Source organism: Caretta caretta, chromosome 16 (genome assembly GCF_965140235.1).
Source record: "Caretta caretta isolate rCarCar2 chromosome 16, rCarCar1.hap1, whole genome shotgun sequence".
Classification (NCBI taxonomy): domain Eukaryota; kingdom Metazoa; phylum Chordata; order Testudines; family Cheloniidae; genus Caretta; species Caretta caretta.
This window is the reverse complement of record NC_134221.1, coordinates 8,384,092-8,407,534: the sequence shown is the minus strand read 5'-3', so window position 1 is coordinate 8,407,534 and position 23,443 is coordinate 8,384,092. Positions and strand designations below refer to the sequence as shown.

General features: G+C 50.4%; 1 protein-coding gene across 5 annotated transcripts in view; it reads left to right on the top strand.

Annotated features, from left to right (window-relative positions):
- Positions 1 to 17,498: 17,498 nt before the first annotated feature.
- Positions 17,499 to 23,443, top strand: part of WHRN (whirlin) — a 109,743-nt gene continuing 103,798 nt past the window's right edge. For 2 of the 5 annotated variants that reach the window (XM_048822777.2, XM_048822778.2), the window contains exon 1: positions 17,500 to 19,135. In XM_048822777.2, the coding sequence (XP_048678734.1) occupies positions 18,428 to 19,135 (708 nt within the window). In that variant the 5' untranslated portion in view covers positions 17,500 to 18,427. Of the gene's footprint in view, positions 19,136 to 23,443 lie in introns of all 5 variants that reach the window. The other 3 variants (XM_075120557.1, XM_048822773.2, XM_048822774.2) reach the window with 3 other exon arrangements.

The following is a 23,443-nucleotide window of genomic DNA, read 5'->3' as shown; positions in this document are numbered from 1 at the left end:
CAGCTGCTAGCTGGGACTTCCAAGGAGAGTTGGTTTCTTGCAGTCACTAAATCAGCACAGGCTGGACATGCCTTCAGATGGAGTGTGTATGCCTGTGGGAGTGTGTGGGAGTGCACGTGTGTGTGTGCATCCATGTGGGGCACGTGCAAGTGTGTTTGTGTGCAAATGTGTGTCTGTGTGGGCATGTGCATATGCCTATGTGTGTCCCTGCTGCTGCGTGCGTGCGATACCACACCCCTTCCTTCTCCCACACACAGGAGCTGGAAATACTTTATTTCACGCTGTGTTAAGACCTGGGCCAGAAGGCGAGTATGTGACCTTTGGGAGCTGGGGGGGTGGGAGGATAGGGGGGAGATGTGACACCCCAGCCCCCCAAGTGCTGGGTCCCCCAGTTCTGAGTGAGTCTGCCAGGCTCCAGAAGACACAGACAATCCCGCCACATGAGAAAATGAATACATATTTCAAAATGTAATTGGAGTCGTTGGGAAAAGTGACAGGATTTAATCAATGACATAACATGCTTGTCTTGTCTCCCCTGGCCAGGCTAATGAGTTTGAACTGAGAGCATTAGAGATGTATTTGCAGGCATTAGCATGTGCAAGTCAGGGATTCACCTCCTTCATTTATCTCTCAGCCAGTCCCGCCTGCTTGCCACCACCCTCAGGAATGTCCCGTGGGTTGTTGGGAGTTGGGTTTGTTTTGTTACTGTTTTCTTTTTACCCCATGCCATAATCCCATCCAGACAGCTTGGATACAAAGGTATTGGATGGAAAGCTGGTTAGAGGAGATAGTTAAGTAGAGCTGGTCAACAAAAATTTGGTGTTCACCCCCACCCTTCCCTCCTCCCAAGAGGACAACTTCAAGTGAAGCGATTTTGTTTGAAACTTTTCGCAAGAAATTTAGTAACAAATTGAAATTTTCATTTTGTTTGTTTTTGATATTTTTCGACAGGAAATTTATAAAAAAAATTAATGTTTTTTTGCCTTGGGGGGAAAAACAATCTTTAATGAAATCCCCTATGTCTGCAAGAAAACGTTTTGGTCAAATAATGTTGACCAGCTCTAAGAAGGTAGATAGAGAGGAAGGAAAGCAGTAGTGGTTACAGCTGCACCCTGGAATTCTGAAGATCCACGATCAACTCCTTGCTCTGTCACTGACTTTCTTGTGTGATCTTGGGCCAGTCACTTAGGCCCAGATCCTCAAATCAAACCTAGCTAATCAATGGGAGTTAGGTATCTGAATACCCTTTGTAGTGGCCTGTGGTCATCCCTCCCCTTGAAGCTTGGAGGGAGGCCACTACGGGTTTGTCTAAACCAGCACTTCTGCCAGTAAAACTTTTGTCGGTCAGGGGTATGAAAAAAAAATATATCCCCTTGACCGATAAAAGTTTCACCAACAAAAGTGCCAGCATGGACAGCATGGTGTCAGCAGTCACACAGCACATAGTCAGTTATTAGGTTAGGGCTCTGGCCCCGTTGGTGGGGCCGAGCACCACACAGTCTGTAGCCTGGGGGCAGACAGTAGTTTGCACAGTCTGGGGCTCTGACCCTCTGGGTGGGACAGAGCCATGAACAGTCTTTTAGCCCAGCCCTCAGGCTAGGGCAGACAGCCAACACACAAGGCACAGACCTTCAGGCCTAGGGCCAGTAGGTCGCTATCCCAGTTGTGGATTTGGTGTCAGGGGGACCCGGGCCCACCCTACTCCACCGGGTCTCAGCCCAGGGCCCTAACAGTGGCGGGTGGTCCTGCCACTGGGTCAGCGGGGATCCCATTGCAACAAGTTAATTCATATTGCAGCCACACACCTGGACTAATGTCTGGTTTCCCAGGGCTACTTCCTACCACAATCTGTTGGCAGGGCTCCGTCATCGGTGTGTCCTCCAGCTCCTCTGGGTAAACAGCAGATGGCAGTCCCAGCAGCTCCTCCGTCTCCTCTGGGGCAAGGGGTAGGGCTGGCTTGGCTAGTTCCTCCCTGTGACGCTTGGAGGCCACTCTGCCTCACTACACCTTTGAGGATCTGGGCCTTATTCTTTCTGTGCCTCAGTCTTCCATCTATACAATGGGGATGATAGCACAGCCCCCTACCTCACAGAGGATAAATATGGTAAAGTCTGAGAGGTGCTCAGGTATTATGGCAATGGAAGCCATATAAGTACCATAGCTAGATGGTTCTATATGGGAATAGACAGGATAGATGACTGTGTAAGTGGTAGATAGTGTGGCAGAGCTCTGACCTTGTCCCTGTGGGTCCCACACTTTTAGGCAGTTTATGCTAGCCTCAGCAGCTCACTGTGACCCTCCACATAACCCTTCTCTCTCTAGGGCCAGGGTTACAGTCTACTGAGCCCTTTTCATGATAAGCCAGCAAGGAGGTTGGTGAGAGAACTCCCACAGTCTCTGCTGTCCCTAGGGGCTTATTTCAGAACAGTTTAGCCTCCTGTCCTGACAGGGGTCTGTCTTCCCCTCCCAGGAGGTGTTTCTGTAGTGGCAGGTTGGGGGGAACCTAGGCCCACCCTCTACCCCGGGTTCTGGCCCAGGGACCCTAATGGTAGCAGCTGTTGGCAGCCAACCTTTCACTGCTAGAGTTGCTACATTTCCCTGGGCTACTTTGCCACAGCTCTCCCGCTTCTCTCTTCTTCACCCTTACCTTAGGGCTCCCTTACTGATGACTTGAGGGTGTCTTCATTAACTAGCCCTTCAGCCACTCTGGCTCTCCTCAGCCTGACTGGAGTAAGCCCTTTTATAGTATCAGAGGGGCCTTAATTAGAGTCCGGTGTTCACATTACCTTAATGGCCTCACCTGACTCTTTGCAGGTTAATTGGAGTCAGGTGTTCTCATTAGCTTAGAGCAGTCCCTGCTCTGGTCAGTCAGGGAACAGAAAACTGCTTATCCAGTGGCCAGTATATCTGCTTCAAAAAAAAAAAAAACTACTCTGTTGTACCCAACTGGCCTGGGTCTATCACAATAGGTAGGACCATGCTGACCTGAAAGCTCAATCTGTGTCCAGTTTCTGTTACAACAAGGGAAGTATCTCCTCCTGATTGGCCTTGGTGCCAGGTGCAATTGCTCCTCTTCTCTTCCAGAGGGGCTGAACCCAGACTGGGATGCTGGCACATCTATCAAAATAATCTGTAGTTCACGAAAGCTTGTGCTCAAATAAATTGGTTAGTCTCTAAGGTGCCACTAGTACTCCTTTTCTGTTTGTGAATTCCGTGTTGCTGGAAGGCACTGGATGGAGATTCCCCAGAGACGATATCCCTCTGCTTATCCCCAAGACAGTGACAGCATGGGCAAGGCCACTGCAAGGTTCCCTCAAACTGCCCCATCAATGGATCTTAACCTGAGTCATGCCATAGGGACCTTAACCCTGAGCAACAGGGATGCTAGTCGGTTTTGGATGCCAACATACAGCCTAGGTTGCTTGCTTCATTTACTTCTCTGGACGCTGCTTTGAACCCTTTCCCTACAACAGTGGAGCTGGTAGGCCATGGAGGGGCTGTGACATTGCTCTGTTGTGGTGGTATCCAGGTGCTACAAAGCTCAGGAGTGGCCGGAAGCCTTTGTTCCCCTGAGACACTAACATAGAATCATAGAATATCAGGGTTGGAAGGGACCACAGAGGTCATCTAGTCCAACCCCCTGCTCAAAGCAGGACCAATCCCCAATTTTTGCCCCGATTCCTATATGGCCCCCTTAAGGATTGAACTCACAACCCTGGGTTTAGCAGGCCAATGCTCAAACCACTGAGCTATCCGCTATTGGGGATCAGTATCGACACGGGCTGATCAGTTGCAATGGCTGCACAGAGGTGCTGATAAACTCGGAAGGAAGGTCTGAATGGGTGGGGGGACCCTGTGGCATGACTCGGGCGTTTCCTCCTGTGTCTTACACCTTGGCCCTGCTCCCTAGTCTGCGGGCTCCTTCGATGCCCCTAATCCTGCTGATCTCCCTCCTCAGGAGCAGCCTGCCCAGTGGAAACACTCCCAGATGGAATGGAGCCTGAAGCCAGCTGAGTTTCAGTGTAATGATGATGTGGGTATTGGGTTGGGTGGTGGGGGTAAGACAGCTGGCAAGGGATCGAGTGCCTGGGGAGCTCACTCTGTGGCCATCCAGACAACTTCATTCCTGGGGTTAAGTTGCAGCCCTCTGGCTCCCGTTATTGTTGTTCTGTTGGCACTAAATTAATTTCAAACTTAAAAAATAAAAAGGCTTATGTGACTGATTAAGAGCCTCTTCTCTGCTTCTACATTTAATCAATTGCAGCAGCTGTTTATTGCTTCGTATACCACAAAGCAGCAGAGATTAGTACTTCATTAACCTATTCCATGTTCTTCTGATTCTATTCTTGCAGTGTTTTAATAACTCAGCGGGGAGCACAGTCCCCCACCTCCACGTTGGCCTCTTGGGCAGATTTGCTCTGGGAAGAGGAGCGGCAGAGAGATATGTTTATACTGTAGAGACAAGGCATTTGATCCTGTATTACTCATGTGAGTAAGAGTGTGTATCTTCCTTTCCCTTCCAAAGCCTCGGGATGAATTACAGGGCAAAGGATGCTGAGCTTTAGTGTTTCTACACATTCTGTGCCTCACTAGAGCCGGGCGATGTGACGGACCAACTTGGCCAACAGCTGTTCAGAACTGGAGCCTCTGGACCTTTAATTCCGGACATGCATCTGAGCCCTGTGGCTCAGCAACAGTGGCTAAGTAGAGAGAACATGCCTCCAGCAGTGCAAGGGGAAGCCCATGAAAGAAATACCTATTTGTGTCATAAACCTACTCAAGGGTGAGAGAGACATCTGCCCACCAGCCTGGTGTCAGTGCAGGGCAACAGCGCAAGAGAGGCCGGGGTTAGGGGGACCCTCAGGACTCATTTGCTGGTGTGGGGAAGTGGAGTTGGGGCTTTAGCAATGTCTGCAGGGGGCGATGTCTTCTCCCCTGCTACTCCCAACCCAGCAGTTCACAGTGGATGAAATTCAGCCCTTGCAGAAAGCCAGCACAAGGCCCAGCACCGGTGAGCTTATGTGGGATTTGAGAGGTGCATGGGACTTGCACAGGCTCTATGAAGAGGGGTGCTGCACCCACTCTGACTATTATTACCATAGCACCAACAAGCCCCCGGCACAGACCAGGACCCTGCCGCGCTAGGCAATGTACACACAGAAAAAAGAGGGGCCATCGAGCCGTTGTGAAGAGCAAACCAACTTGCTGCCAACAAATGCCTATCCAGTCAAACCAACCCCTCAATGATTGGATCCAGCAGGCTCAGTTCAATCTAGAGGAACTCCGCTGATGTCAGTGGAATCCCTCTGGCTTGACACCCCTGCCGCTGAAAGCAGCATTTGGCACCGGCGTCACTGAGTGTGGAGTTTGGCCCCGTTAAATGGACGAGCTTTAGAAATGAACAGACCGGAACAAATTTGCCCGAATAATGAACACATTAGATCTGTTAATAAACAATTAGCACGGTGCAGGTTTCTGTCAACTCTCCCTGTGTGTGTGAAGGCCGCGGATTCTCCCACCTGCTAGGAGGCTCAGCTGGTGAAAATGAGCAAATTGCCTATAAAGCTCAGACCAATTTAGAATATCCCATTTCATCGATAGACTGCATTTCCCCCCTGAATCCATCTGGTATTTTCCAGCCTGGCAATTATTCTATGCTCTAGACCTCAAGTGGCGTATGATTAAGAGAAAGCATACAGGCTGGGTGGGACTATACCTGCTAGGGCTCTCTGCAGCCTGTCTGACCTACGTTATTATTTGTATTACAGTAGCACCTAGAGGTCTCAGCCAAGATCAGAGCCCCATAGTGCTAGGCACTGTGCGAACACACAGTGAGAGACAGTCCTTGCCCTGAAGACTTTACAGGCTAAATACACCAGCTAGACAGATGATAGGAGGGGAGAGAGAGGCCCAGACAGAGAGGAAGTGACTTGTCCAGGGTCACTCAGCCAGTCACGAATAGAATCCAGGTCTCCCGAGTCTCCTAATTTCCAGACCATGCTGTCCCTCTGCAGGCAGGCTATAGATCCCCAGGCTCTGAGGAAGTGCACCCCTTTGGGGATGAGGAGCGTATTTCCATCCCACAATTTGTTCCCACCCTATGTCTGTCTCTCTCAGCATGATTCTAGCTTTATGTGCAGCCTCACCCCTCGTCCCCCTAACTTTATCTATGTGGTTGTGTTCCTGAGATGTTACCAGCGCCTCAGCTGGTGTAAATGGGCATCGCTCCCTTGATTTCAATGGAACGTTGCCAATTTACATCAGAGAATCTGGTCCTTGATGTGTACAGAACCTGGGCTGTCTGCAGGCTGCTGAGAGACCTCGCTCGCCTATTGATTGAATCTACAGACATCCAGCAGCGCACAGGTGCAAACCCTCTGCACTTCACTGCGCGGGAGCTGACATGAGTCTGTCATAAAATCATACAAACAGGCTAACAAGCAGCCCCAGTTGGAGACTAGGATGTAATGAAATCCCATGCTTTGCAGCAATAGATGGCATCGCTATGGCATCTCTTCCTTACCCCCAGCATTCAGCCTTATACTGAGCCATAGATGGCAGCCTTATACTGGGGGCCTTATACTGAGAATCAAAGCTGTCTTGTGCTGCACAAAAAGGGAAGCCCTTATAAAGCATTTTGTCCCCCAGGGATTTAGAAATGGGGGGGAGGGATTGTAAAAGTGGGGAAATGCCAGGAGGGGTGAGGTTGAGTTTTTAAGTTACCTGGAGCCCTAAGGCTGGCTTATATTAAATTGCATTGCTCTACTTGGGGCTTTATTGAGGGCAGAGCTGGCCAACAAATATTTGATGGAACAGTTTTTGCATCATAAAATGCAGTTTTGTCAAAATCAAAATGTTCCGTGGGAATACTTGAATTTTTATAAAACGTTTGACAGAAAAAAGTCTAAGCCACTTGTTTGGACTTTATCGTTTTGTTTGGATAATTTATAAAATTATCAAATTTGTCAAAATGTTTTGAGGCATGGTAAAAACATTTTGTTTCAATGTTCTGTTTCGATTCACTTAGCTTTTTTTAATGTAACAAAGTCTAAACAAAAAGTCAAAACAACCTGGTTTTACCTTATCAGCATGATACATTTTGATGGTCTATGATCAACTTTTGTTGGATTTTTTTTTTTTACTTTTCATTCCCATTCAGAACTTCAAAATGTCAAAATTTCCAATGCAATGGAAATTCTGGTTGCTGACCAGTTCTAACTGGTGACACTCCTAACTCAGCCCTTTTATAAATCCCAGCCTAACTAAATATTATTTATTAAGTTATGTCTCGTTGTGTCCTTGTGCTTTTCCGTCCGTCTGCACCTGATGTCTCTTGTCTTGTATTGAAATTGGAAGCTCTTTGGGGCAGGGACCATCTCTTTGTTCTGTGTTCCTGCAGCACCGAGCACAATGGGGCCTGGTCCAGGACTGAGACTTCTACCATAATACAAATAATCACCTGTTCCAGGCCCAGCATTTCCTTATTTATTAAAAAATATTTGCAACCAACTCATTTCCTCCCCTCCTCCCCCCTGCCACCTTGGAGCAGTTTTTTATAAATTAAATATCACCCAAACTCAGACACTCGCAGTTGATTCCCATCCACCCCAGGGAGCAGCATGTGTTCATACAGCACATCCTAGGCTGAGGAGAGGATTGTGGGGAAATCTGCTAAACCAGGATTTAGCCAAGACACAGCCCTGAACACAGCCTCTCTCCTAATGCTCTCCGAAGGAGCCTGACAGCAAAGGAGAGTTCCTTCTTCCTTCCTAAGCCTTCCCTGCTTTCTCACAGTTCAGTGAAATCCTCCAGCTTGGCAGTACGGAATTGCCATTCTGAAATGTGCTTTCCATCCTCTTCGCGCTACGGCTCTTTTACCTGGGCACATAAAGGCACTGGAGACTGCACAGCCAGCTTTCAGGAGGGCGTTCTGGGAAGCGAGGGCAATTGGATTAAAGTGAAAGGCTAGGCGGTGTATTTATTTGGCACTCTCCAAGGGCATTGGATTTATTTTATCCTGAAGGAATAAGAGAGAGCACTCATTCTTCTGGCGGTTACTGATAGGACTAAATCAATTCCCGCGCTACACAAGTCAGGCATTTAAATGCACCCTCGGACCTGAGATGTGTCCCCAGAGTCCCGCTGCTGGGGCTGCTGTTACGTATTGTGCATTCACCCACCAACCAGCCAGCCTGCCAGTGCTTCCTTCCAGCGTGCTCTGAAGCACTTGTGTCTTGACACAAGCATCGCCTCTCCCTGCCCTGTGTTGCCTACGGGAAACAAGAGCATGCTCCTCTTAAGCTGGAAATCACTGACGGGAGAGGACCTCCGCATGGGGGGTGGTTAGGAGCAGAGTAGGGCTGGTTTCTGCACTCACTGTGCCTCTGGGAGGTGGGCTCCATACAAAGCTGTATTGCCTTGAACTTGCGCCCCGTCAGATTGATGAAGAATCTCCCATGGGCTTCCATGGGGCAGGATTAAGCCCCATAGGCTGGCATGGAATGTGCAATTGGGGGCGATCAGGGGCGGCACATTAAATCCATGCCCAGGAACTTCCACACGTGAAGGAGAGGGGTAGCCACCCCCACGCCAGCTAACACCCAGGCCTGGGCAACCTGAAGGCCTGGGGCGAAGTGAGAGGGCGAACCAGGCTGCAGTCCACAGAGACTTTCCCCTTGCTTCTCCCAGCCCCCAAAGAACAGGGACAAGCCCTTTCTTTAAATCCCCTGCTGCGTCATGTGACATGCAGGAAGCTTTTAACTCTTTCCCGGCTGTTTCGCCCTGTCACATGGTCCCACAGAGGATGCCATCTCCCTCCCCCCACCCCGTGCTTGGACCCACAGGGTACGTAGCTCCTTTACTGCCACACATAGCATAGGTCACCGTCTGGCCCACTGACCTCAAGGGAGCCCCTTGCAGAGAAAGGTTCTGCTCAGACTAAGGGAACTGGAACTGCTGTGCTCGTGAGTGGCCTGGTGTTCCCCCGACTTACGTAACCCCACTGATACGCAGAATCAGGCCTGTACGTTCTGAGGGCCTGGGTAACGCACATGACTGTGTCAGAGACACGCTGGGAAGGGATTTAGACCTGAATTTAGGGTTACCATATTTCTGGGTTTTCCTGGACATTACCGCTTTTTGATCCTCTGCCCTCCGACCAGGAGGGTTTTTCGGATACGAGGAAATGTCTGGGATTTTTTCAAACAGATGCTGCAGCTCCGAAAGAGCCATCTCGCCCCGATTGGCCCCTCCCCTGCATCCGCACCTGCCACATCCCGTCCACCCCGGGCTCGGCCCAGCCCAGCCCGCCAGGTAAGCGGAGCCACCAAGCATCTCTCAGCCAGGCTGCCTTCCCCCACTGTGGGGCCTCTGAACCCAGCCAGGAGGGGTGACAGGGCCAGGCTCTGGCTCCCCGTCCTGGGGAGGGGCAGAGGCCCACAGGGGGGCACTGACTGACAGGCTGGCACTGCCTCCCAGGCCTGCACCAGCCGCCCTGCCACGGTGACAGGGAGCATGACATTGCTCCCCATCTCGAGTGTGAGGCCCTAGGTACCCCCTCCAACACCCCCAAATACGCCCTCCCAGTATAGACACACACACCCCAAATACCCCTTCAGCACTCCCGAATATCCCTTCCAACACCCCCAAATATCTCTCACAGTACACACACCCCTCCAGCACCCCCAAATACCTCCTGCAACTTCCCCAACTGTACCCCCAACCGTGTCCCCCTCCAGCACCTCATAAATACCCCCTACAGAACCCCCCAACTGTACCCCCTCCAACTCCCCCAACTATATTCCCTCACAGTACACACACCCCTCCAGCACCCCCTAAATACCTCCTGCAACTCCCCCAACTGTACCCCCAACTGTGTCCCCCTCCAGCACCTCATAAATACCCCCTCCAGAACCCCCCAACTGTACCCCCTCCAACTCCCCCAACTATATTCCCTCCCAGTACACACACCCCTTTAGCACCCCCCAATAACCCCTGCTCAGAGTACATACCCATCCCTCCAGCACCCCCTCAAATACTCCCTCCAACACCACCCCCTTCCCTCCAGCAGTGTCTTCTCTTTGGGAACTTGAAGGATGAATTGGACGACCTGAACTGTACAGTTGGTTTCAAACACAATGAGCTAGATCCTTAGCTGGTATAAATCAGCACAACTGGCCCTTTAGTTCTCCTGGAGCCCCGTTCCCCTCAGTATTACACTGGGGTAACTCCACTGAGTCCAGTGGCATGACTCCTGTATTTAGGGTCCATTCCAGTGCCTATGAAAGCCAGTGGAAAGAGACACAATGGCTTTACCAGGCTTTGGATCAGGCCCTTAAAGCAGCACATTAGGGGCTGAGCTCCTTGAAAAATCTGGCCATTGGCTAGATACCTACATGGGAGCTGAGCTCTTTGGGGAATGTGGCCCCAGCTGCCGGAGCTGAGCGCTTGGAAACCTGGCCCTGAGCTGTTTTGAAAATCTAACCCTGCATTTTTTTTTCCCATCTGAAATCTTACGAGTTTTAGCTCTTGGATTTACGTTGCCTGCTCTGAAGATGAATGGGCTGTAATCTTATTTAAAAGCGTCAGCACAGACTGCAAGGGTCAACAATAAGCTTCTTATAAAGTCCCTACTTTGGGGGTTTTTTTATAGCAAATTGCTATTTCGAATTTCCCTTTCAATCTCCTCCACTCTGCAACAGGCTGCACGGCCCCATAACACAGCCGCGCTCTCTGGACACAGGAAGGCAGCAGTTCAAATAACTCAGCATCAAAGTCTTGACAGACCCTTGTGGCAGCTTGAGTTGTCTCATCGACTGTAGCTCCAAACGATCCTCTCATGGAAGGATTACAATCTTATTGGGGGCACAGCGGACTGACAATTCATCTTGTATCTCAGTGACCAGGGTTGACTTCATTCTGCCCCCTGAAATTAGTACACTGATCTCCTCGTCGTCCCTAGTGTAACACAGTCCACGTTACCAAAGCAACTGGCCATTTGCCATGATTGGCAGTCTGTGCTCCAGAGATGCCTGACTCTGTAGTAGCAAGATGTGCAGCTAAGGATTGTGATACACTGACAAGGCTGTATAGGATGTGTTGGGGGAAGCAGAGGCATGATAATACTTAGCTCCCATCCCTGGCTTGCAGAGTGTTAGAAGAAGATGGGATAAGTGTCATAAGCCCCAGTTTATGAGACACACCCAAGGTCATAAAGTTCACCGTTACCAGAGCTAGAAATAGAATTCTGACCGATGCCCTACCCACTACACGACCTCTCTGGATCTCCGGTTCACATAGGCTACACATTTACTACAGTCTTCTTTGGCTTATGTTAATATTAGGTTTTACATCCAAAATGCCCTGTAGGGTATTACATTCTTTACATGCATCTTCACACTTGTAAATTAAAAGGGCCAGATCCTCAGGACTTCGCTTCATGGGAATCAGTTGAGCTATGACAAATTACACCAACTGAGGACTGGCCTCATGGAGCTGATGCCAATTTACCTCTGCTCCGGATTTGGCCCCATTGACTCCAAGGAGCAATGCCAACTTACACTGCTGAAGATCTGCCCCAAAGCGATGCAAATTATTTTGCTTCCCTGCATGTTTCTAGCTCTATTTCCTTTACTCCCCCCACACACACACATACACACACACAAGACTTGTACCCAAAGCGGCACTGTTAGGGACCAGTTCTCTAAGGGAACTTAAAAGCTCCTGCTACATGTTAAATAGTAGCAACTCCCAGAGCATTCCACCTGAATAGCACCACTGGAAATGAGATCAGAATCAGATCCATGGTTTGTGTTGCCCTCACTCCAGGTGTCAAATGCAATGTTAGTGTAGGTGGTCAGTGTGACCTAGGCATAAGTGCACTAGACTGGGACTCCTGAGACTGGCCTTGTTGGTGTCCTTGGGCAAGGCATTTCATGGCTCTGTACCTCACTTTCCCTGTCTGTAAAATAGGGATAATGACACTGTCTGCCTTTGTAAAGTGCTATAGGAGAGAGAAATATTTATTATTATTGGGCCCGAATATTATTTAGTTACACTCATCTAAGGCCAGAATAATTGGGCACTGAGATATTAACCAGTACAGTAGATATTCCTAGGTAGTCAGACAGCTGAATGGAGAGCTCATGTCTCTGGAGTTAACACTGCTGTGAAAGCAGAATCATTCCAGAGCTTGGGTCTCAGCTGGCCAGCAGCCCAGGCTGGCTAAGGTGGGCCAGCTTGGGGGTCTGGCTGGCTCAGAGGTCAGACCAGTGCTTGAGCTGGCCAGTGACCTGGGGGATGGGCTGGTGCTCGGGCCAGCTGGTGGCTCGGGACAGTCCTCGGGCCGGCCAGCAGCCCGGGGCAGCTTGGGTGGGCTTTCTCAGGGCAGCTCAGGTGCGCCAGCCCCAGGGTTGGACTGGTGCCTGGACCAGCTGGTGGCCCAGGGGTTGGGGCGATTTAGCCGGGGCTCCTCCAGCCACAGTGAGGGGTGGCCCAGGGCTCCAGCAGAAGAGGGAGGGTGAAAGGGGTGGGGTAGGGGCAGGGTCTTGGGTAGTAGGGGCCAAGGGGTTAGACTCCCCGATGTGGAGGGGTTCACCCACCTCCCATGGTGCCCAGATATTACAGTGATGAGGGACATACAAGTATGCTAGATAGACAGATTCTCCACGGGGGGGTTTTAGGCATTATAGCATGGTTGGTAACAACGAAATTGAAGGGATTCTATTCTACTGTTAACTCTTTACCTTTTTTGCCCTTCCCTTGGTTTTTTAAATGGCTGTTGCTGCTGTTGTGTTGTTTAGCTTTGCTCAATTTTCTGCCATATCCTGCATTGTCTTTTTTCCCCAATTACATTGGGCTCCTCCATCTGCTTATTTATCAGAGTTAGAACCCAAATTAGGAATCTGCCAGTTTTTGTTTTGCTTTAAACAAAGCCCCGCACGAGCCAACAAAGCTTTGGTACATAAAACTATCTGTAATGCAGCTGTTAAAGCCCTTTCATCATATCCGTGAATAAAATGGATTCTATTGCCATCGAGATGCATCTGATCGATTAAGTTTAATCCTCCTCTAGGGCTTTGGATAGAAGGCACTTCAGCAAAGGATAGAGCGAAAGAGAGCCTTTAATGACTCTGGAATAGAAAATGGTTTTCACTCATGTGCCAAAGACAGAGGAAAATGAAAGATTAAATGAAAATGTACATAATAAAAAAATGGAATCAACCAATGGGTTGCAGTCGCAATGCATTTTTCTCCTGAAGCTTCATGTTCTAATCTTAGCAAAGGTCACAAGTAAAATGAATTTGAAGGTGTGATCTTACCTTAGAAAGAAGAATGCTCGTGGCCGGGCCTGTAGTCATTCCAGCTCAAGCAATGGGCTGGCTCCAGTTTGGATGGGAGGCCTGCAGAGTACAGCTAGGGGAAGGGATCCAATCCCCCGGTATGTTGCCAGGGGACCCTGTGCTGCCGGAAGGTCCATCTCTCCAATTGTTATTGTTTTGTTCATGTTACAGTAACATACAGAGGCCTGGACTAAGACCAAGGCCCCATTGTGCCAGGCACTGTACACACACGGTGAGTGAGAGCCCCTGCCCAAAAGAGCTGACAATCCAAACAGAGAAGACAGACAGTGTAGGAGCAGAAGGAAAGGTTCAGCAACTTGTCCAAGGTCACACAGCAGGTTGGTGGCAAAGTGTAGACCGGAAACAAGCTCCTCTGAGCCCCAAATTACTGCCTTAACCCACTGGCAGTGGCAGGTTTACAATGACTCCAGTGCCTCCACGGAGCCGGGCCCATGCTCAGAAGGGGCCCTGGCCTGCTCCGCTTGCCCTGCACCCCGAGACCCCGCTGGCTCCCCCCGCCCACCACTTGCTCCTCTAGGCCTGCCTGCTGGCTGGCCGAGGTCTCCTCTCGGTCCCCTGGCCCCTCCGCCCCCTGCTCCTCTCTGCCCCCTGGCCAGACCCCAGTGCACCTCCGGCTCCGGGCAGCCTCTGCTTCCCACCCCCTGTGGGGGGCCCCCCCTTTCTCCCTGGAGCTGAGCCGCCTGGGACTGGTGCAGAAGCCTGGCCAGTCTCAGCCGGGTTCAGGGGGGGTGACAGCGTGCGGGGCTTGGCAGGGCCCCTCCAGGAAAGTGCGTCTTGAGGGATCCTGGCCGGGGCAGGCCCTGGCCTGGCTGATCATGCCACTCCCGAGGGGCTGAAATGATTCCCGGCCCTGGGACAAACCCTGGCTACGCTGCTGGCTCAGCCCAGCAGACACAGTCACCTCCCAGCAGGGCTGGTGAGTGCAGCTGGGAGGCAGGGCATGGGGGAGTGGGTCTCCGGGGCATTGGGGTGGAGTGTTGGGCTGAGGAGGCAGGGAAGATCTGTGTGCGGGGGCACTAGGAATTGGGGGTTCTATGTGGGGTGCTGGGCAGTTGTGGTGGGGTTGTGGACGGGGGGCTCTGGGCAGGGGTGGTTTTGTGCAGGGTGCTGTGCATTTGAGGGGGAGGTCTGGGGGAGCACTGGCCATAGTGGGTCCGGGCGGGGCTCTGGAGTTGGGGAGTTGTTGGGTGGACCCGTCCCCGAGGGGAAGGGACATGCCGGCAGAACACGGCCAGGCGGGCCACTGTGCATCTGGCAACTGCCGGTTCGTAAATAGTGCCCTCGCACAGGGCTGGATTGAGCCGGACCGCCCCTGCCATGCCATGCCCCACTGACTCTGGTTGGCCCCTCGCTCTGGGGACTTACCTCCCTGTGCCATACTCCATTGCCTCCATGGGGGCCCACAAGTATGTTTGGCGCCGAGCCCACAAAAGGTTAATCCGGCCCTGCCCACTAGACCATGTTGCCTCATTAAAGCCCTGATCGTTTGTGGTCATTTAAGCTACCGTAACATTTCTGTTCAGAAATGGGGGTGTTACCCCTTCGGCCATAGCTATCTCCCTTGGGTAATGTTCTCCCTTACATTTTGTCGTTTTGTCATAATTGGATGTAGTATCCTTCTTCAATTCCTGTCCTAGATTGCTGTCATGTGATGTTTAAGAGCTGCCTTTAGGATTCCACTGAGGAGTGACTGCATTTAATAGTAAGTGTAAATGAACCCTACATAGCCAGAATGTACCAGATAGGGATTTTGTGAGGCTATTCAGCCAATGTTTATGGAGTGCTTTGAGTCTGCTGAATGAACGAAGCAGTATTATGTGATCCAAATACCAAGAAAGTCGATGGAAAGACTCCCTTTGACTTCGATGGGTTTGGATGAGGCCCTTAGGCCCAGAGTCAGCAAAGCATTTATGTACCTGCTCCAATTTAAGCAGGGACATAAGCCAGTCCCTATTCAGAAAAGTAAACGTTCTTAAGTCCCGTTGACATCAATGGGATGTAAATGTGATTAAAGTTAAGCATGTTCTTAAATGCTTTGATAAATCACAGCTTTAGTGTAGATGACTTATTACTATTATTATTATTAACCAGAATTAATAATTATTAAACTTATTAGCTATTATTAATTGCTAGTATTATTAACAACTTGGATTGGCACATCAGCAATGGAAAAAATACTCTCAAGGGTCAAATAACCAGTTCACTCTGAAGGGGCAGTGGACAACCAGGCCAAGGTATTCTTCTCAGAACAGTGTGTAAACTGACTCTTATTCTCTTACCTATAGGCTGGCCCAGAGCAGCTTTTAGATACACTGAGATCTTCCTTTCCCATCATGTCATTTCTAAACAATTAAGTCACTATCAGGGAGGAAACAGAATTTTGGGTCCCAGCTGCACAAAAACACCAGGGTAAACTAGTTTGCAAGCAGATCTGAAGGTACTTAGACAAGATGGATGGGGGAAAGCTACCAGTGAAATATCAGCCTGTTCCCCCTCCAGCCTGTTGCCACTGTACGGCGAGGACTTGTGATCACATGGCGGGGAGGGGGGAAAGGCATTTTGCATGTTAAAGGGATGGAAAAAATCCCGTTTCACCATTTTCATACCCTGATCCTTCCCTAGGCAATGACCCATTAGTTACAATGGGTCTGATCCACAGTTCCTAGCATTCTCTTTTTCTCATTGAAATCAATGGCTGGACAAGGAAGGCAGGATCAGGTCTCCGATTTGTACAACATTGTTATTACCCAAAACAAAACAAACAAACTAAACCCCATATTTGGGCTCCAATCCTGCAATGTGCTGCATGGAGACAGAGCCCTGCACTTGCATGGAGCCAGATTAATCTCTATGGGGCTCTGCCTGGGGGCAGACCCACATAGCTGACAATGCAGGGTCAGGACCTTTGTTTGTAAGATCTTTGGAGCAGGTATGGTCTCTTGCTGTGTGTCTGTACAACACCTACCACAAAGGGGACCTGATCTCAGCTGAGGTCCCTAAGCCCCATCATACAACTACTATCCTTATTAGTAAACAGATTAGAGGTTAATCACATATGGAGATGAATTATTAAACCCAGTCGTGACAACTATAATTAGAGAGGAAAGCAGCATGGTTTAATAGTCTAAACATCTAAGTCCACCTCTGCCACAGACACCCTCTGTGGGCTAGGGCAAACCACTTCACCTCTCTGCTTCCAATCTTATTAAACAAGGATGATCATTATCCATCTATCTCTGTGGGCATTTATTATAGCCAAGATTTACAAAAGGGACTTTTGGTTGCCTAATGTTCTGGTGCCTGACTATAAATTGGCCTGATTTTAGAAAGTGGTCAGCACTCACACTCGAAAAACCAGGCCTCTCTCAGGTGCCTCCGAATGAACCCCAGCACTGCATCCCCCAGAGTCACCAGGCACTTCTGCAATCTCACCATCATATCAGGGAATGTGAGCTACCTAGCAAAGGTGTGCGCTGAGAATGAATTGCCTGATGTTCCTCAAGCAAGTTGAAGATGGAAAGTGCTGGGTAAATATGAAGTATTATTTTTAGTATAATGGGAAAACCAAGCTAAGGCCATTTGAACATTAACCACATGCCAGGGAAATTAGCTCCTGGGTAGACAATTCATTCCCACGTTTGACAGTGACACCTCAGACAACTTGTTTGTACATTTTTTAAAAGCGTAGCAAAGAGAATGTCCGTATGTCTAAACAACTGACAACAAAGAGAAGGTCTGACATCTCTCAGTTGCACCGGTTTTGCACTGGCGTATCTCCTTTGACTCCACTGGAGTCACTCCTGATTTATCCTAGCTTACAGGATAGGAGCAGAATCAGACTCATAACGTTCAAACTCAGAGACACTTCACAATCCCCTTCCAGAACAGCACCTGCTGTGAGATTTGCAAGTCCATTCATTATATTTCCTCTCAATTGCGCTTCTCTTAGATCATCTTTGCTTAATAAACACTTCGCTGACTTGCTCTATAAGAGTATCTCCAGGCATGCTCCATTACTGGGTGAAATTGCCTGTCCCCTGCGGTTATAATGGCAACGGGTGATTGCAGAGGTTGTCTCTGCTTTTATAACGTTGACAGGGAAGGAAGGAAGGAAGGAAAAGGCACCGGGGTTCTCCTGTAGCCAAGCACACAACGAGCCTGCAGCAGTGAAAGCCCCCCACCCATGCACCATCACCGAACCGGACTGGATCGCCCTGGCCTGGATCACCCTGTCTCCTGGCAACCGGAGAGCGGTGTGTAGAGACGTCATTTCCTGAAGAGCCGCTGACAGGGGGCTGGCCCTGGCCGCCGGGCCGCGGACGGGACCCGGCTCAACAGTTTGGCAAAGTCGCTCTCCCGAGCCCGAGCCCGCGGCGGCGGGGCCCGGCGGCAGCAGGGCGCCGGCCCCGGGGCTGGGCGGGGACCCCGGCCGCTCAGCCGCGGGAGAAAGCGACTTGGGAGCCGGCGACCCGAAGGAAGGGAGCCGAGTGGCGGGGGACCGGCTCTTGGCCCGCGGGGGGCGGACTGGGGCTCGGGAGCGAGCTCCCCGGTTGCTCCCTGCCGCAGGGCTGTGGGGGGCTCCAGACAGCCCGGCGCGGGGCTCCCCGCCTCTGCCAAGGCGAAGCCCGCCGGGATCCCGGCTGCAGCGCCCGGGACGCGGGGAGAGATCGCGCCTCCCCGGCCAGGGGCAGGCTGGGCACAGCAGGAGACCCCGGGCAAAGGCAGCCCGGGGGCGGGTTTCCAGCGACTTTCCGGCCTCTCCGCTGGGCGCGGCGTGGTCTCCCTGCCGGAGGAGCAGCAGGCTCTGCCCCAGGGCCGGGGGAGCCGTGTGTGTTCCGGGGAGGGGGCTTCCCCCTTCTCTGATGGCTGCTCCGCCCTCGGGGCTGAGCCACTGGCCGAGCCTGCGAGCCGCGCGTCCCGCCCCGGCGGCGGCTCTGGGCTGACGGAGCGCGGCCCCCGTCCAGGGCAAGGTCCCGGGGCCTGGCCCGGCCCTTTGGGGAGGGGGCTGCTGGAGGATGCGCTGACTGGGAGGCGCACACCGGCCCCCCTCCCAGGGCAGCGGGGAGATGAGCGCCGAGCTGCACCGCACGTCGGTGAACTCCTGCTCCAGCTCCCCGGGCCCGGCGGCGGCGGCGGCGGGGCCCCCGTCGGGGGCTGGGAGCCGGCTGCTCTCGGCCAACGTGCGGAAGCTGCACCATGCCCTGACCCTGCTGCTGAGCGAGCCGGAGCGGGAGCAGTTTATCCACTGCCTGAACGTCTACCACGCCCGCCGCAACGTCTTCGACCTGGTGCAGACCCTCCGCGTCCTGCTCGACAGCCCAGGCAAGCGGCAGCTGCTGCCCATGCTGCGCCTGGTGATCCCCCGCTCCGACCAGCTGCTCTTCGACCAGTACACCTCGGAGGGGCTCTACCTGAAGCCCGGCTTCCTGCCCGGCTGCGGCGCGGCGGGCTTGGGGGCCCCCAGCCCACCCGCGGCTGGTGTCTGGCCCCAGCCCGCTCCTCTGCCCCCTGCCAGGAGAGCCCCGGCGGGGTTCGGCGCCCCCGCCGCCGAGGAGCTGCTGGGGGAGGTGCGGGAGGTGAGCCTGAAGAGGAACAAGACCAACGACGGCTTGGGCTTCAGCATCCGAGGGGGCGCCGAGCACGGGGTGGGCATCTACGTCTCCCTGGTGGAGCCGGGCTCCCTGGCGGAGAAAGAAGGGCTCCGGGTCGGGGACCAGATCCTGAGGGCCAACGACAAGTCCTTGGACAGAGTGACCCACGCCGAAGCTGTCAAGGTAAGTGAGCAATGTGGGAAAGGCGGCAGGGGTTTGACCCCCCGGATTGTGAACCTTAGACCCCCTGAAGGCCGGGGGCAGGATGCTGTCTCTGGCACAGGGGTGTAACTCCTGAGCAACTCCAAACATTCAGCGGCGTGGCCCCTGATTCGCACCTCTGAAGGAGAGATCAGGATCAGTTCCGTGGCATGCTAGAAGGGTGAAAAAACAGGTGTTAACAATGCACAGGGACATGCCAGTCAGTGGAATGTAGAGATCATAACAAACACTAAAGGGCAGGACTATGCTGCCCACAGCCACGACCTGAAAGTGCTTCTCAAAGGTGGACAAGTATCATTATTCTATGTTCAAATGTTTGTCTGTCCAGTTAGAGACCCCATTACCACAGTGTCTGAGCACCTCAGTAACATTCAAGGATCCCCCGCCCCCTTTGCAGTTCTGTGGGGACAGGGCTGTCATCTCATTTTGCAGTTGGGAAACTGAGGCACAAAGAGACTAAGTGCCCTGCTCAAAGTCATTCAGGAAATCGGTGATTAAACCTGGATTTGAACCCTGGTCTGCCGCGTATCTTATGCACTAGACCATCCTACCATCTCCCACGGGTAAAGAAACTGAGGCACTGAGTGGAAAAATGACTTCCCCTCACCCCCCAACCCACAGCGATTCAGTGGCAGTGCTCGGAATAGAACCCAAGTCCCCTTTCGTACCGCTAGATCAGGATGAAAAAAGAATAGTCACACACCTGGGTTGCAAGCCGCTCAGGAACGCTCCCTGCATGCACTCTGTACAACAAATCCCCAACCGGCCCCGAGAGCTACTGTAATACAAATAAATAAGAAGGACAGGGGTGCCATACATCAGAGTTCGCCAGCCAGGGGACTAGGGGGCGGGTATCCACAGAAGGAGTTTTACAGCTGCAGCTCACTGATGTAAACCTAACTCAGGTTAGAGTCACCGAAAGTTGTTGCCCTCTGACAGCAAGATGTTTTGGTGAAATAGGTTGGTGGGCTCAATCCAGAGGTGTCCCATGGCACAATAGCTGGCAATCTTAGCAGAACGGCCAAGGGTTCAATGAGCCAGACAGTCTGGCCCGTAGGGCTGAGGTACGTTGGCAGAGCTGGGGAGGGGAGGTCAGGCTGCCTTGCAGTTAGTTGCCTGGGCTTTAGTTCATCTGTGGATAACTGAAGCACTGTGGTTTCCAGCCCAGTCAGTCTGGTACCTTTCACCAGCACTTGCTTCGACAATCCCTTACTCCTGTGAGTAGTCCCGGTGAGTTCAATGGGGATGACCTGTTGAGTAAGAATTGCTTGCATAAAAATATACAAGATCAAACCCTTCATTTTTAAACTGTCAACTTTTCCCTTCCCAACATTTTAAAATCTCTACCCCCTGGTGAAAAAAATTTGTTCCAAGCTGAAATGTAGGTATAAATAATCTCAGGACCAGCCTGAAGTTTCTGACATTTAAAGAAAAATTATAGGAGAATAAAAATGGAATCTTATCAATTTAATATGGTATTCTGTGCTCGCAAAACTGAAAGAAAATGTATGTTGCATGGTGCAGTGATTAGAGATGGGGACTGGGTGCCAGGACTCCTGAGTTCTATTCATAGCTCTGCCACTGACTCAACCTTGTGTCCTTGGGAAATTCACTTAACAGCTCCGTGTCTCCATTTACCCACTGGTAAAATGTAGATAACCATATCTACCGTCTTCACATGGATATTTTTAGGCTTCGTTCATTAGTGTTTGTGTAAAGCACTTGCAGCTTCTTGTCCGAACATATATAATATATATTATATTATATAATAAAATTTGTCAAGGGGCTATTCCATAAAAGATCTCCTTATGGGTATTTTGAAATGATCAGGGTATAAAATGGAAGCTCAGAAATTATCTACACATGGGCTGAAACTTTTTCAAACAATCATTTCATCACATATCCAGGGGAACTGGCATCTTTCAAAGCTCTTGTGGTCTGTTGATGAAGAATGATGCGTATAGTACACTTCGATGGCACTGAAGAAACCCTGCTCCTTCTTTTAAAAGGCATCACATAAAGATTAACATAGCTAGCCAGGATGGCTCCTCTGGAGATTTTAAAACTGAGTTAAATTAATGCATCGTATTGCTGTGACGCCTTTGAAATAAACCCCAAGGAAATGTGAAGTTAAAAACCTATTTCAAATAACGTTAGGGATCTGACTTCAAAAGACGCAACTCAGGGTTAAGGTATAAACGCCATCCATAACCATAGGTGCTGGAATTAGCGGTGGTACTTCACCCCCTGGCTTGCAGTAGCTTTCATTATATCCACGGTTTACAGTTTGGTTCAGTGGCTCTCAGCACCCCCACTATAAAAATGGTACCAGCCCCCCTGACCATAACTCACTGTGTTGTATGCAGTTATAGTAGGTTCCTGAGCACTTGAGAGGATCTTCTACACCCATTTGAGCTGCAATGACAAAGTGAGTTAAGGATATTTTCCAAGCAGAGAGTCCAGTCCTTCACTCCTTGCGCAACCTCCCCCCTGAAATCAATAGAGATCAGATTCAGCCTTGGCGTAAGCATATGCAACACCACGACAGTCAATAGAAAAAATTCGGCTCTCAGTTACACCAGGCTAAATCTGGAAACCTCCACCTACGTCAGTGCGTTACACCAGCATAAATGATAACAGAATTTGGCCCAATGGGCTAATGCCAGGGCTAATTGGCCCTTGGGAGTTTAAGGTGCACAAAAATTCAGGCCCAGAGAAATGTGTGCGATTTTTCTTCCTGTGACTTAGGGTTATTGCTGATATAAAATGTGAGCAGAGTTTAGTACCAGCTGGGGTTCTTTCCTGGCACAAAAACATAAATTACTCTAATAAGATTCCCTGAACATTGTCTTGTCCAGAAGTTTGCTTTAAATTATTAGGGGACAATAGCTTTCCTTCTAAAGCGGTCTGATTAAAGTATGCTTTCCAGTCTTCTGAGGGGTATTAGTCTGGTTCCCCATTTAGTTGAAAAGGAGTATGCCTTCCCTACGGCATTCTGATCTTAATTGTCCTGCAGCAAAAGTTGACTGTCTGGGTCTGGAGACTTCAGTATATGCAAAGCATGCTACCAAAAGATAGGAGTAATCAAAGCTCATTCTTCGGGGTACAAGGTGACCACCACAGGAGTCAGGAAGGAATTTCCTCTCTACTCATTCTGCCATTCCCCCTACCCCCCGGCCTGCTGCTTTTATGGGTTTCTTTCCTTCTTCTGAAGCATCACATGTTGACCACGGACAGAATCATAGCCTGCCAGTGGTCTGATCCAATATGGCACCTCCCAGATGCCCAGATTACACAATGATGGGTACTGTACAAAAGCATAGGCAAACAGTCAGTCATTTAGATAAGATAAATAAAAACATAGGTTCATGGAATCTATTAAACGAATTCACAGAGCGACTGATACATTCATCTCAGTAGGCCAAGGTAGTTCAGGCACTTTTGCCTTTTTTTAGCATTTGATCCTTTATTTGACCTTGCAAAAATAATCTCATCTTTCCTGCATTCTTCCATGAAGGAAGCGAGAGAGACCAAGTCTGACATGGGGCAGTTCCTCTTTCTATTGGCTGCTGTCCCCATAGACAATTCATAGAATAGTAATCATTTTGAAAGAGTCTTACAAAGACAGGGTATCCTAAGAGTGGAAACTTGGCTCCAAGATAAGACTGCCACGAAACCAGACAAAGGAGACATAAATTATGAGTTACATACCATTCCATCTGGAAATTTACTTTTGTACCATGACCTGGGCTAAGATATTTTAGTGTAAATGAGAGAAAAAGTAGGATTCTAACATAAGTAGCTAGATTACCTGAGCACTCCAAATCAAATTCACTTAATGACTGGCTTCTTAACCCAGTGCGAGCGCTGGGGTTTTATGCCTAGCCTGCTCCGTAGTCTGAGTGTGTTTCATCCAAATCAGAATTAAATGACTTCATTACAATTGTAGCTCCATCATTCTGGCACTCAGGGGCTTATCAAAAGCACATTGTAATTTAAATCATACTCTAAGTGAAGATGTTTGCATTGTCTCTGCTTTCTAGAACTCACCTGGCTGTGTTTACTCTTGCTAAAGTATAATCCTTGGTATTATAGCAACAGACAAGTGAGTGTATGTTTCACTAAGCCATAATATTTTGTCCAACACACTTTCAATTCAAAAACAATGTGAGCTATGTATCACACCCGGAGACATTTCTCCTCTTCGCTTATTGTAGGGTGACCAGATGTCCCGATTTTATAGGGACAGTTCTGATATTCGGCGCTTTT